The 13,377-nt window shown below is 40.0% G+C and overlaps 1 protein-coding gene across 1 annotated transcript in view; it reads left to right on the top strand.

Moving 5' to 3' along the window:
- The window catches only part of PLG (plasminogen), a 29,661-nt gene extending 16,377 nt beyond the window's left edge, over positions 1–13,284 (top strand). The window contains exons 12-19 of the mRNA XM_040552545.1: positions 619–767; positions 2,690–2,783; positions 4,277–4,397; positions 5,167–5,241; positions 5,601–5,741; positions 6,876–6,982; positions 7,906–8,051; positions 9,241–13,284. Coding sequence (XP_040408479.1) covers positions 619–767; positions 2,690–2,783; positions 4,277–4,397; positions 5,167–5,241; positions 5,601–5,741; positions 6,876–6,982; positions 7,906–8,051; positions 9,241–9,402 — 995 coding nt within the window. The 3' untranslated portion in view covers positions 9,403–13,284. The remainder of the gene's footprint in view (positions 1–618; positions 768–2,689; positions 2,784–4,276; positions 4,398–5,166; positions 5,242–5,600; positions 5,742–6,875; positions 6,983–7,905; positions 8,052–9,240) is intronic.
- The last annotated feature ends 93 nt before the right edge of the window (positions 13,285–13,377 follow it).

Here is a 13,377-nt window from a genome sequence, read left to right as displayed (position 1 = left end):
TCTGGTGGGAGGTCTACTAGCAGTGACAATAAATATGGAGGTCATGGCATTTTGCTGGAAACTGTTCCAAGAATATCTTTTCCTGTGCCATGCATTCATACCTCCAGAGCTCCATTTCCCACCAGACAACAGCTGGCCTTTTGAATTCAGTTCAGATACAACTTTGTTGTATCCAGCTTTCATTTTTTATTCTGTCCTGTTCTTCAGGTTGAAAACTAATAATTTTGGCTGACTGTGTATTACTGCCTTTTACGTACTGTAAAACATGGTGATGAACTGGTATCAGTGCCTATAAGGAAAAGACTTCATGAGTGCATGGCCTTTGTGGTCCTGGCTTATGGAGTCGGAAGGGGTCAGCTGAATCTAAGCTTCTTTAATTTATAATTTTCATAATCATGAAGAAAGCTTTTCAAATGCAAGCAAATTAAAATGTGACTGCTAGAGACCATTGACACTACCTTGTCCTTCTTTCCATGTACACATATTAAGTAGGACATATAAGTCCTAATAACATTTCCTCAAATTTATTTCTGCTACACCACCATCAAGAATGGATGTGGCCCAATAGCTCACAGCTGACAATCGTAACAGTCATTTCCTTTTCCTTTTTCTTCACAGAATGCATTAATGGAAATGGTAAAGATTATCGTGGCACGATAGCGAAAACTGCAAGGGGCAGGACTTGTCAAGATTGGAGGTCTCAGAGACCACACAGCCATGACTATTTCACTCCCTTGACTCATCCAGAAGCAGGCCTGGATAACAATGTAAGCAGCTGCTCATTTAATACTTGCTGTCATTGAGCTTTTCCTCTTTTTCGTGGCCCCTGAGCAAGCATTTCATGCCAGGTCTTTGCAAATTGATTTGTTTTCCTCAGTTTAATCCAAGAACCCGATCACATTAATTCGTGTTGACATGAGCAGTCTCTTCTTCATTGGAACACACAGAGATCCCAGCAGCAACATCAAATGCTTTTGCAGCATAGTCAAAGGACTTCAGATCAGCATTTGCTTCTTGCCACTGCTGAGGATTATCTGGAGTTGGTTTGTGGGCAGTACCTCTGCCTCCTCTGCCAAAAAAAATACACCAGGGTCATAGGTTTCAGTAGCAAGAGTGACAGGTGAGATGTGGGGGATTCATTGTTCAGTCCAAATTCCTTGAGATATATACATGATGGATTGCAGCCCTAAGCCTTTACTAGTTCCCTCCCCCTACAAAGCCCTCCAACTTCTGCTGCAGCCCATCATGCAAGGACATACATGCTTCTGACCCATTCTGTAACTCATTTTCCGTCTCTAAACTTCATCTCTAGTCTTAACATGTGTACCCATTAAAAGATCTTATGTTTCCAGCTGTATGTTTCCAGCTTGTAACATCCCACATACAGTACTTGTCCAGTTGTGGCTAGCTGTGAATGCGATATAAAGAGCTTGCATAATGCTGCCAGCTTGTTTTTGTTATTATTTTTTTTTTAGTTTGGCTTGGTTTTTTGTTGTTTTGTTTTGTTTTGTTTTTCCAGGTACATAACTTTAGAGCTTGTTTTAGCCATTTCTCTGATAGCATCACATAGCCTGTATTGAATTCCAGCTCAGATTGGGGGAATGCTCTATGAAAAGCTGTTCACCATAACCTTTTGGCTCTTGCATAGAGTAATTAGTAGGGACTCTTGTAGAAGGAAAGCAATTATCCTCTCCTTTTTTCTAAGGCATGGGTTATAATTCAGAGTATATTTTCTTCTATAATTAGAAAAGTATCTGGTAGAATTTCTGAAATAGAGAGGAGACTGCGTTGGGAAATCAGAGACCAGGAGTTCAAACTGTTTTCTTTTCTTGTTGCTAACTTCTGTGAGCAATGTGGCAGTCTGTGTTTGTCTATACCCCTTCTCCTCTCCTCTCTGCATTACTTACTGACCACTAGCTCTGGGCAGGGCACAGAGGGTGAAGATGTTCTGGAAGACCAGGATTGTGTTAAGCCTGTAGGAGTGAGATGCTGCTGCAGGGCCAAGTGGTCTTGCTTGCTGTCTTTTAGGGTGGTCAATAAAGGCATGTGCAGATGGTGGGACATGATTTGAGATGACACTGCCTAAATTCACACACTTCCATGTGAGAGCTTGCAACTGTATGATGTATCTGTGCTGAGTGGAGATTAGTCAGCACAGCCTGTGAACCCTACACAGTAATTCAGCTAACCCAGCACCCTACGTGTGGATGAACACTACACCCCTGCCCCTGGGACTCATAGGGATCACTAAGTTGTGCAAGATCACCTTACACAATACCTACTTACCCCACAATCATGAAAACAGAGTGGGTGTGAAAAGACCTCAGAGCTGACACTGCTGTTCCTGCTAACCACAGTGGAAGTAGGAGTAGACAATTTAGTGCTTTAGAAAACCTCTAGGTCAAGATCTACATTTCTTGAGAGGTCAGAAATCCAAGCTTGCTCTAGAGAAGCTTGCTGCCAGGAGACAGTTGAAGAGATTTTGTTTTTACTATCTTTTTTAAAACTCACAGAGAAAATAGAAAAATGAAACTTCTTTTTTTTTTTTTTAATGAAATATAAACCATTTATCAGTAAGGAATTGAAATTTATTTCCCAAATTTAACTTGATTTTATTCTGAAACATGCATTGGTATTTTTTTTTCTTCCTCTTCTTGTTAATAGCTGGTATCTTCATTCTTTGTTACAGTATTGCAGAAATCCTGACGGAGATGTGAATGGACCTTGGTGCTACACAACAGACCCAAGAAAAGCCTGGGAGTACTGTGACATTCCCAAGTGCCGTAATTATTCCTTTAAAGACTAGTGTCTCTCTTTCTTATATGACCATCTTTTATGACCTCTGGAGAACATTCAGTGATTAATCTGAAAGACTATTCTAAGACAGTGAAAGAGCTTTAGATATATTAAGGCTGTGGGGAAGTAATGCTTGAAAACAGTGTCTGAATTCTTAAGAGTAGTGCTTACTCCTCAAAATCCCCAAGCAGAGCACAAGGTTTTCCTGGAGCACACTGAAGCCCATGGGGGTTTTGCCAGGTACTTCAAAATATGGCTGTCCTGCAGAAATTGTCCCTGCTCCTGCTTGGTCACCTGGCACAACTGAGTCATAAGATGTGTGTGGCCACGCTGAACAAGGGATACTCTTATCTCAGCAAAATTTTTGCATCCCCTGCTCATGTGACTGGTTCTGACCTGGATGTAAAACAGATTGTCCTTCTTCTGGCCCCCAATATTTAATCAAATTCCCTTGTCTTTTTTACTCTTAATAAAGCAGTTCAGAACTCTGAATGAGATGGTGTAACAACGTAGGTAGTCATAATGTTTTACTGCATTTTGATTTCAAGTCCTTTCATGTCCATCACAACAAAAGCCAGGCCAGGAAGTAGTTCCCACTCAAAACAAGGGTGACTTTCTTGACGCTTTATCCTCTCAGCTGCAAGCAACAGAAAATATGCTTATATGTTTACTTACCTCTGATCAAAACCCCAAAATGGAACAAAGAATAAGATGCTCTATAATTTGCACATAACGTAACTATAAAAGTACTGCTGCCTTGAAAGTGTTTGGCTGGGACTCGTAGGCGAAAAAACACATTTTCACATGATTATTGTCTTCACTTTGAGGATCCAATTTCTTTTTAAAATACTTTTTTTTTTGTTCACTTAAAAAGCAGAGGAAACATGCTTTTTCCTTCAGCTTCATTATTTAGTTCCTTTTGCTGACAAAAACAAATCTATATGCCATATTGTTAAGAGTCAGTTTTCCATGAGTAAATAAAATCTGCCATTTTTGAATAGTTCAGAGACATCTGAAGCCTGACATAAGAGTGGACAGAATTTTTTTCCACAGAGACAGGGATTGAATTTCATGTGCTGTACCACTAAGTTTAGTTTGAATACAGCTGGCTCTGCAGCTTTTTCATTGCTGTCATTTGTAAGAATACATTTAAAGATGTTGGGAGAGTTTATTTCTTCTTTCTGTTTTCTTCTTCCCTGCACTCCTTTTCTTCTACCTCATTGGAGTTTTAATCTTGTATTTTGCTGAAAACCAAGAAGCGTATGAGAAAAAAAAATACCAGACTTTTTTAAGTGTTGCAGGTGAAGGTAACCTAACAAAACATAGATGGTATGTAGTACATAACTGCCTGCAGATCAAAACCTGAAGAGATAAGTATAAGAGGTTCAACTTTTAGTTTTCTGAGTGCAGAGTGAATACATACAGCAAATACTCTAAAGTTCCTCATAGGGAATTCTTTTTTTTTTTCCTTATTCTGTAGCTCCTGCTCAGTATGAGTGTGGGAAATCCAAGTTCAGACAAAAGTTGTGTGCTCAAAGGATTGTTGCTGGTTGTATTTCACATCCACACTCCTGGCCCTGGCAAATCAGTCTCCGGACAAGGTATAGCCATTCCCCATTACACTAGGCTTCACAATCAAGGAACTTTTGCATCTCACGGGATGTTATTGTACATGGTTGCAACAGTCTAAGGGAAAACTTAATTTGCATTTAAAAATTGTAGAAGGCTTAAATGCCTCTAAACTAAAAGTTGAAAATAAACTTTATTAGGCTATACATTTCTTCTAAATGAGATTGTTTGATAATCTTTTAGAAGGTAATTTAGATATCCAAGAATACAATTTTTTTGTGACAAATGCCTATAGAATAGACACAACTGCTAATTTGAAAAATGCTGTTATTTCACTAAAAGGAAGAAAGAAGTTAAATCTCTTACTATATCCTGCTGTAGAATCAGTATCCTACAAGGTGAGGAAACAGTTTGAATTATGGCTACTACAGATCTTGCTTAGGAATCAAGGCCAGTTCCAAAGCTTTCTGACTGGGATCAGAGCTGGATAAAAGCCATGATCTCTAAAAAAGTATACATCTGTGTGCATAAGACTTTCCAGTAATAAAAACACTGGTCAATAATAATAATAATAATCAAAAAAAAAGCTGTTTTCATAAAAATGTCTACACAACACTACTGTCCTTGTAAGAAATATTGTTCAAAGAAAGTAAAGTGCTTGATTCTTAATAAAAACACAGAATAAGATCTTTAGTTTGTAACAGCTGTGCTAGAAGGATTAACTGATGAACTGAAGTGATGTACAATTGACTTGCCCACCTTAAACCTATCCCTTTTTCATGCTTTTCTGCTCTATCACAGTTATGGCCTGCATTTCTGTGGGGGAACTCTGATAGACCCACAGTGGGTTCTTACTGCTGCTCACTGCCTAGAAAAGTAAGTATCCATTGTAGTCTGCATCAGAATTCAGTAATATGAGATAGAAAATAAGAGGAGAAACAAAATGGGCCCAATAACCAACCTGAGCTGTCTCTCTGCACAGCTTGCACATACAAGAATTGAGCCAAGGCTATTCGTCATTCATTAAAGCAGAGTTTTGAGTGAAAAACAAGGAGTGAGAAGTGATACATTTCTCCAGCAAGCTTTGATTTTGTGGGCCATAATAAGGGATTACAAAACTAAGCTTATGCTTTACTTTTCTTTTTTTGATAGAAGAAGGTGCCCAACAATGTCATAGGAGTTCTACATCCTGGGTGTGCATTCATCAGCTCACTGTGTGCAATCATTTCCAATAGGTCATCACGGCCATCTGCATATAAAGTATATCTTGGATTACACAGAGAAACAGCATCAGAGCCATCGGTGCAGAAAATAGATGTTGAGAAATTGTTCAAGGAGCCACACAGAGTGGACATTGCTCTACTAAAACTGAAGAGGTATCGTTTCACCTGAAGTATTCCTTCATTCTGCCAGGACAGTTTTGGTGTGCCTCTATTTTTACTAAATAGTGGTTGGTTGTGGGTGTCATTGAAATGTATATTTCTTTACATGTTGTGGCCCTCTCTTTCTTCCCTTTCTGCAGAAACTCCAGTGGAAACCAAGGTAATTCAGTTGCAGGGCTTCAGAAAGGGAAGGGGCTGCTTTGGGAGGGGAGGATGGCTAGGGATGGTGACACAGGCTGGCAATGCGCTTGGTGCCAGCTGTTGTGAGGCAAGGTGGAGGCAGCAGAGTAGAAGGAGGTTGTGCCTAGAAGAGCTTTCACTTCTGGTCTCTCCCTACACACTTCTACTTTGGTAAGGTAATGAGGATTGAAAGCTGCAATGTTGATATGTGTAAACCCATACTTTTTCCATGATAGAGTGAGGGGATTTCTTCCAGTAGTTGTCCTCTGTGCAGGCAAGTAGTATGAACTTTTAATACAATACCCTTGGTTGGCCCTGCTTGCATATGTTTCCATTGGCATGAAACTCTCTCTAACATGCTGTGCAATCAAGAGGAATACACCTATACAGCTACAAGCTGATATGAACATGTTGTGCTTGTGCTTTTATTTCCATGGGTGTAATGCAAATCCAAAACATAGCACAATTAGCGTGGCTTCTTAATGGAGCCTAGCAAACAAGCTGCACCCAAAGGTAAGTCAGATGGACTCGGACTCTGCTTTATGCTAACAGTGTCCAGTTTGAAAGTGACTTATAAGTAGTCAGATTGGATGCAGGCAGAGTTAGCTAGGCTTTGTTATCTATTCATTAGCCTACATAGACACATTCTCTTGGATTTATTTATTTATTTATTTATTTATTTATTTTAATGTCTAAAGTTAACTGTTCTCCATTTCAAATCTTTTCCTTTTGTGTATCATGTTCTGTGGGATTATAGCCTAAGATAAAGGTGGTTTTGCACTTCAGAAAAAAGAAAACAAAACAAAACAAAACACTTACCTGAAGCTTAGGATTTCAAGGGAAAAAAAAGGCTGACTGTATAAAATCTCTTTAGAAAACTGAAGGTGGTATGAAGTATAAATGCTCTAATGATTGCTCCTGAATGAATGTTTTGTTTGTTTCTTTCAGCCCAGCAATCATCAATAATCATGTAATCCCAGTTTGCTTGCCTAAAGAAAATTCTGTGTTAGGAGGAAGAGAGGAGTGCTATGTGACAGGTTGGGGAGATACAAAAGGTGAGAGAGAATTAACACACCTGAAAGCTCCATTTCTGGTATATACTTGTGTCCAAAATATATTCACTGTGTGCCAAAAACACTCAAAAAAGCTTGTAGGTGTCCATATTTTCCAACCTAGATGATTCTATAATTCTATGATGCTTCATCACAATTCATCAGGTACTGCTTTTCTTTCCAGTGTCTCCTGATTTAGATTCTCCTAAATCACTCAGAGTGATGTAAATTGAAACTCCCTAAACCAGTACTAAAAGAGAAGAATCAGACCTAAGGGCATATTTACTCTTATTTCTCAGTTCACTGTGCTTTTCCCCTAAGTGGTCTTTTACACAGTCAGAAGGAAAGTTTTTCTAGACTTAGGCTATTTCTTAATCACATGAAGTGAGTTTGCTCATTCTCTCCAGTGATTTTTCTCCCAACCAGCCTTGTTCAGAAGGTCTCAGTCAAATATAAACATGCTCACATTTTCACACCTCCTACTTTGTCTTGTCTGAGAAGAGCATCTTATCTTCTGTCTCCTTGCTTCTGCCCATCATGCCATTTTCAACTGCCTACTTCCTACCTGCTTTCTTCCACAGAGAGAAATTCTCAGATACTGACAAATAAAATGGCTTGGGAATGACTCCCCCAGATAGAGTGCATACTGAATCCGTACGGATTTACTGTTGGAGCAGTAAGGGCAAGCAGTGCAATGCGGATTTTGGTGGGTGGTAGAGGATTGTAAGTGCCATGATGCTGATAACACTTACTGACTTTGGAATCACTCTATGTTATGCATGGAAAGTACGTGCATAGTGCATAAACACTACACTTATTTTACTGCTTATTCCTATCACAAAGTTGTTTTGCAGAGATGCTCATTTACCTTTGTCATTCATTGTGCTGTTTTTTTATTATTATTTTAATATATATTATTTGCAAAGGAACTGGGGGTGATGGCTACTTAAAAGAAACTGGTTTCCCTGTAATTGAGAATAAAATATGCAACCGCCCTGAATTTTTGAATGGGAAAGTCAAAAATCATGAACTCTGTGCTGGGAATATTCATGGAGGCACAGATAGTTGCCAGGTAAGAAATTCTGTGAGTATCAGTTTTTATTGTAAATGAATTCAGATCAAATAGTGCATTGCCTTCTGTGCTTTAGAGGCTTAAAATTAGCCTCATGATGTTGCCACACCACCTGGTTTAAGAGCTGAAAAATGCATGTGGATTCTATTCTTTCCTTGCTCCTTCATCTGCTGCTAGGAAGTGGGGCAGGTAATTTTTCAGATACTTCTGAACTACAAAGCACATGGAAATACATGGCAGCCTGAGCCAGGTGTATGGAAACCAGCCTAGAATGACTAATGGTCTGATGTTTTTTCCAGACCACTTTGTTTGTCTCAGTTAGACTAGCTCCAATACTAAAGCTAGCTCAGTTAACAATCCGAGTCATCCCAGTTAGCAGTAAAGGATCAGTAGACAGGAGTCTGCCATTTAAGCATACCAAAGGCCAAAGGAACAACTAGTTACCAAGCGTCAATGCCTGTACAAGTCACTCCATGCAAAGCAATCTTCATGCTGAACTTTCCTTTTGCTGAAAAGGAAGAATACGGTTAGCAATAGCTCACAATATCTCACAAGCACAGCATGAAGGCTTCTCCGAAATTCTATGTTTTGAAATTTAGTTCTTCGGTTTATTTAAATTCATGAAAAGGCTTAGAAATGCTTAACATACTGAGTCAAAATGAACACTTTTCCTCCCTGAAAAGCTAGAGACGACTCTGGAAAGAAGTCCAAAACCAGCAGATTGCCTGCCTCAGTAGGCAAGTCAACACCACTGCCAACACAGCACAGCTACCCTATACACAAGTACGGTGATGGTCAAGCAAGCCATTGAGGGATGTGCATTCATGTCTTAATAAATATGTCTTGAATGCATGCACTCACTTGGTCTTTGACCGTGAAGCCGTAAGCACCTCAGAGAATAGAGTGAGGAAGGAAGCACGGATTAACAGTTACTAAGGGCAATACGATTCCTTCTCAACAAATCCCCTTATTTCAAAAATAAATGTTGACATTTATTTGACAAGAAGAGTTGACAAGAAGAGATAACTTTACAGCATGTGTTAGAAAGTTCCTTTCTGGTTAAAGCTCCAGTGCCTTCTTATAACATGTGAAGACCTCTCATGCAAGAGATATTTCTATTTCTGTGCCTCCTGTGAGAGTGCCACTCTGCATACTGGTCTTTCATCCTGTTCTTTCTCACTCTGTTTAGGGGGACAGTGGAGGACCTCTAGTCTGTCTGGACCAAGATAAATTTGTCCAACATGGAGTCACTTCTTGGGGCCTTGGCTGTGCCCAACCCATGAAACCTGGAGTTTATGTTCGAGTTTCTAATTATATTCCTTGGATTAGGAGCGTAATGGAAAACAACTGATACTGGGTATGGACTGCCCTCTCCTGGCAAGCAGTGTGCACATTAGAAATACAAGATTCCAAGTGCAATATTAAAGCTACAATCATTCCTTAAAAAACTAAAATAAATATGATCATCCATTTAAAATTGCTATAAGTTAATGTTTATTGCCAAGAAACCCAACTGATGGTGTGTTACCCTCCTTCTATATATTCTGTGGTTTGCTATGTCTGACAATAGACCTACCCACCTTTGAAATACTTGTCAAAAAAACAACATCAACTGGAACTGGACACCTGCATTTCAATCTTATATGAGACTCTACAATGACTTTTTCTTCTAAGGTTGAATTTCCAAAGATGTCGTGTCTCAAGCAAGGGAAAAAAAGGAGAATACTTCTCATTTTCTATGAGTTGTTTCATCCTTTTACCAATTCAGTGACACAAAGCAAAGAAGAAACTCACTGTACTTGTCTTTTATGCCTGTGAAGTTTTATTAGATATTTCTGATAGCATTAAATACATAGAACGGAAGAAAAAGAAGCAAACACATTTGGTTTGTATTTTCATATTTTTTATTGACATATAAATATGTGTCAGCAGAAGTACAACTGTACCATCAGAGATATAAAACAGTGAATAAAAAAAACCCTGACCACAAAGTTAGTCCATAGTGAAGACAGAGAAATAGCTGATGTCAATCATTACAGCAAGTAATGACAATGCATGTAACATATTATAAACTTTCATTGTCCACAGTACCAGTCCTGTTTCACTATATAACTTTGTCTTACTGTATAATCGTTACTTGTATTTTTTTTTCTCTAAAAGAAAAGGAAGTACACAGGCTTGTGGTTACAGGAAATGAAATCTGTGCCCATACACCAACATCTCTTAAAATACAGCTACTTCTATGTGGTGTTATAATGGCAAATTTCTTCATGATGTTTGAAAGAAAAGACCAGAAAAGACCCCCAAAATTCAGTGCTGATCTGCTGAATATACATGTGCAATTACACACACTAGAGGAAAAAGCCCTCCTGGTCTCTCTGCCAAGCAATGACAAATTTCTGAACCATGAAGCATTTCAGAAGTTACCTCTCCTTCCATTATGGGGATTTTATGTTTCATTTTACATTTATTATTTTTTCTTTGTTCTTCATCTATTGTCTGTTTTCTGTTGTCTAAAAAGAGATTTTTCTTCCAAAACATGCTATAAAAAGAACTGATTTCAGTTGTCCAATAAGTTGCTGCTGTTTGTGAATCATGTTGCCCCCTAGAAATGCATTCACATTTTCCATGTCTTCCCCCAAGAACAAGTGCCCATGGAGGAGATTGGTTGCATTCTAGCAGTTTTGTTTTGTTTTTTTTTCCCTGTAGACTGTAATGGGAGATTATAGTCTGGCTAGAAATGTCCAGACATGCCTGAGAGGCTGCACACAACCCACCTAAATGATAACTCTTTAAAGCATGTAAATTGTGACCTTTTCCTTCTATGAGAGTGTCAATGGCAATATATATCACCACTTATCACTAATTGTACTTATTACTAACCATTTGTAGAAACTAGTAGAAGTTACTAGATGAATGAAGTTACTTCATTACTAGATGAAGGCAAATTTGGGGACAGGGACACATTTGGACCAAAAAGCATATTCACCTGTTTGTTGGTCTAAGGAAACATTTTGCAGACAGGAAGAAGTTAGCTCCCGGATTCCTGTGGTTATGTTGAACTTGTGTCTTTGGCATTGGTAAGGCGATCTGTTGGTGGCTATGCAGATCACATCATTCGTTGAGCCTCTAGAATGAGGTGTCTAGCACATGCAAGACAACTAAAGCTAGCAATGTTTGCCACTCACCCATGGCTGTGTAACCCCATCATCACCTGGTCGTGCTAACAGGTTACTACCCTTTTCACAACCTTCAAGGGGCAGCCCAAATTCACACAGACACAGGATTCTCCATCTTATAAAATCTACCTGTTATGGGTAAGAGTTAGCACAGGAGCCATTACTGAATATAAACTTGTCCTGAATTTAGACCTCCTGTTGCCATTCATTGTTATTGTATTAAAGTCAGAACACATACACAGCCTTTTTTCTGATGTTCTCTACATAATGAGTTTTTATAAAATAAATAAACTTAATCTTCTGACACTGCTCCTAGTTAGTTTACGTACAGGAATATTTTACCTGTATCCTCTTCCAAGCAACATATGGTGCTATGCAAAACAAAGCACAATCCAAAAGGCTGAAAACAAGCCTTCACCCCTCTCACTTCTCAAGCACCTTTCAGTCATCTACAAACAGCAACAGCTGGCAAATAATATTGACATTACTTTGTCAATGAATGATAGCTTTGAATGATCTTCACCGTCCTTCCCAGACTGCTGCAGTGTCTAAGAAACTGTTTAAAAATGAAACAAAATTCATGAAGGAGAAGCATTAAAGGGAAGGGGAAGGCTTAGCTCATCCAGCATCACATCTGTGCACCTCCCCATGCCTCCCGAGGGCCAGTGGGGTCTGGTTGGCTGCCAAGAAGCCAGGGCTGAGCTCTGTGCTCCCACCCCACACTGAGACACAGCAGTGGGTTTGCCCAGGGTTTGCACCAGGGCAGTGCAAGACCATGGCTTCCAGTTCGGGGCTGGTCTCTGCCAGCCAGCCCTGGGGAGCTTACAGCTGCCAGAGGATGATCACATTGGTGTAGGAGGAGTTTCCCGCCCGCAGCAGTAACTCCAGTTTCAGGTCATATGCTAATCACCAATTTGCCAGATGTTATGACACATGCATTTAGTTTCATACCTTCCGATCACTACTGACTTTTGCTAAGCATGCTATTGACCTCCAACTATGCCTTAGAGGAAATTAAGAATAGCCTTGAAAGACAGACCTTCATTGCTAACTGTTCAAAGCATGCAAACTTTGATTTGAGATTACTGATATAGATCCTGTTTTCCTCCAGCATGGTTGGTGGTATGGGCAGTTGCTGGGAAAAGGCAGGAACTGTTGAAATGCCTGCTATACTCCTCACCATAGGAAATCCCTGTGCACAGCAGTCTTCTTGTGCTCTTAAGATGATTAGACTGCAGCAGTAGTCATTCAGCTGCACTGACCTTAATGTTAACATCACTCATTTGTGTTATAAAGCCTTAAAACCCATTCCCATATTTTCCTATGCCAAATATTTTGTTCTGAGCTGATAAAGCCCTCTACAACAGCTCAATGTCTTTCTTTTGTGGTTTAATTCTCCATTGTTAACAGTACATCATTTGGATGCCACTCTCAAGTCCTTCACTGTAAGGAGTGTATTGACAGTCTGGCTCTGGCCAGGCCCCAACACTTGGTGGAGAAGCTCACAGGGACCAAAACAAAGGCAGGGTGTGCCAGCTGTCTGCTTGCAGAGCCACAGATCCAAACACTTTTGCTACAGGTCAGCTTCAAACAACTGGGTCCAGTTAACACTTCCCTCCACAACCAAACCTCTTGTCTTGTCCCTGCTCATTTTCCCAAGACAGCTAAACATCTCTGTCAGCATCTCAAATAACTTATACCCAAGGCAGAAAGGTGGCCAATGATGTGGAGAAGAGCAACTCTGCGAGTCAGCTTGGCCCTTTACAGAGTGAGGTGATTTGGTTTTCAGAAATGGGCAGAGTTTAGAACAGAAAAAAAAATCAGCATGTCTGGCACACAAACCCCAGCGGGGCCTGGGAGGAGGCGGTGATGGGCAGTTGGATGATCTGCCCTGCAGAGCTAATGCCCTGTGACAGCTACATAACAGGAGAGGAGGAAGAGGAGTGCTGCCACATTTAAGAAAGACCTTCAATGGGCAGGGCTTTTGTCACAGAGTGTCACTGGGAGAGAGGAGCAGACTGGGGTGAGGATCTCCTGGTCCCATCCCTCCTGACCTGAGAAAGGGCTGCCCTGACCAGCACCCTCCCTCATGAGACGTCATGTCTTCTCTGTCCAGATTCTCCAAGGGTGAAGGAGAATGGGCTCAA

The sequence above is a fragment of the Cygnus olor genome, chromosome 3 (genome assembly GCF_009769625.2).
Source record: "Cygnus olor isolate bCygOlo1 chromosome 3, bCygOlo1.pri.v2, whole genome shotgun sequence".
In the NCBI taxonomy this organism is placed as follows: Eukaryota; Metazoa; Chordata; class Aves; order Anseriformes; family Anatidae; genus Cygnus; species Cygnus olor.
This window is presented reverse-complemented; position numbering and strand designations above follow the sequence as displayed.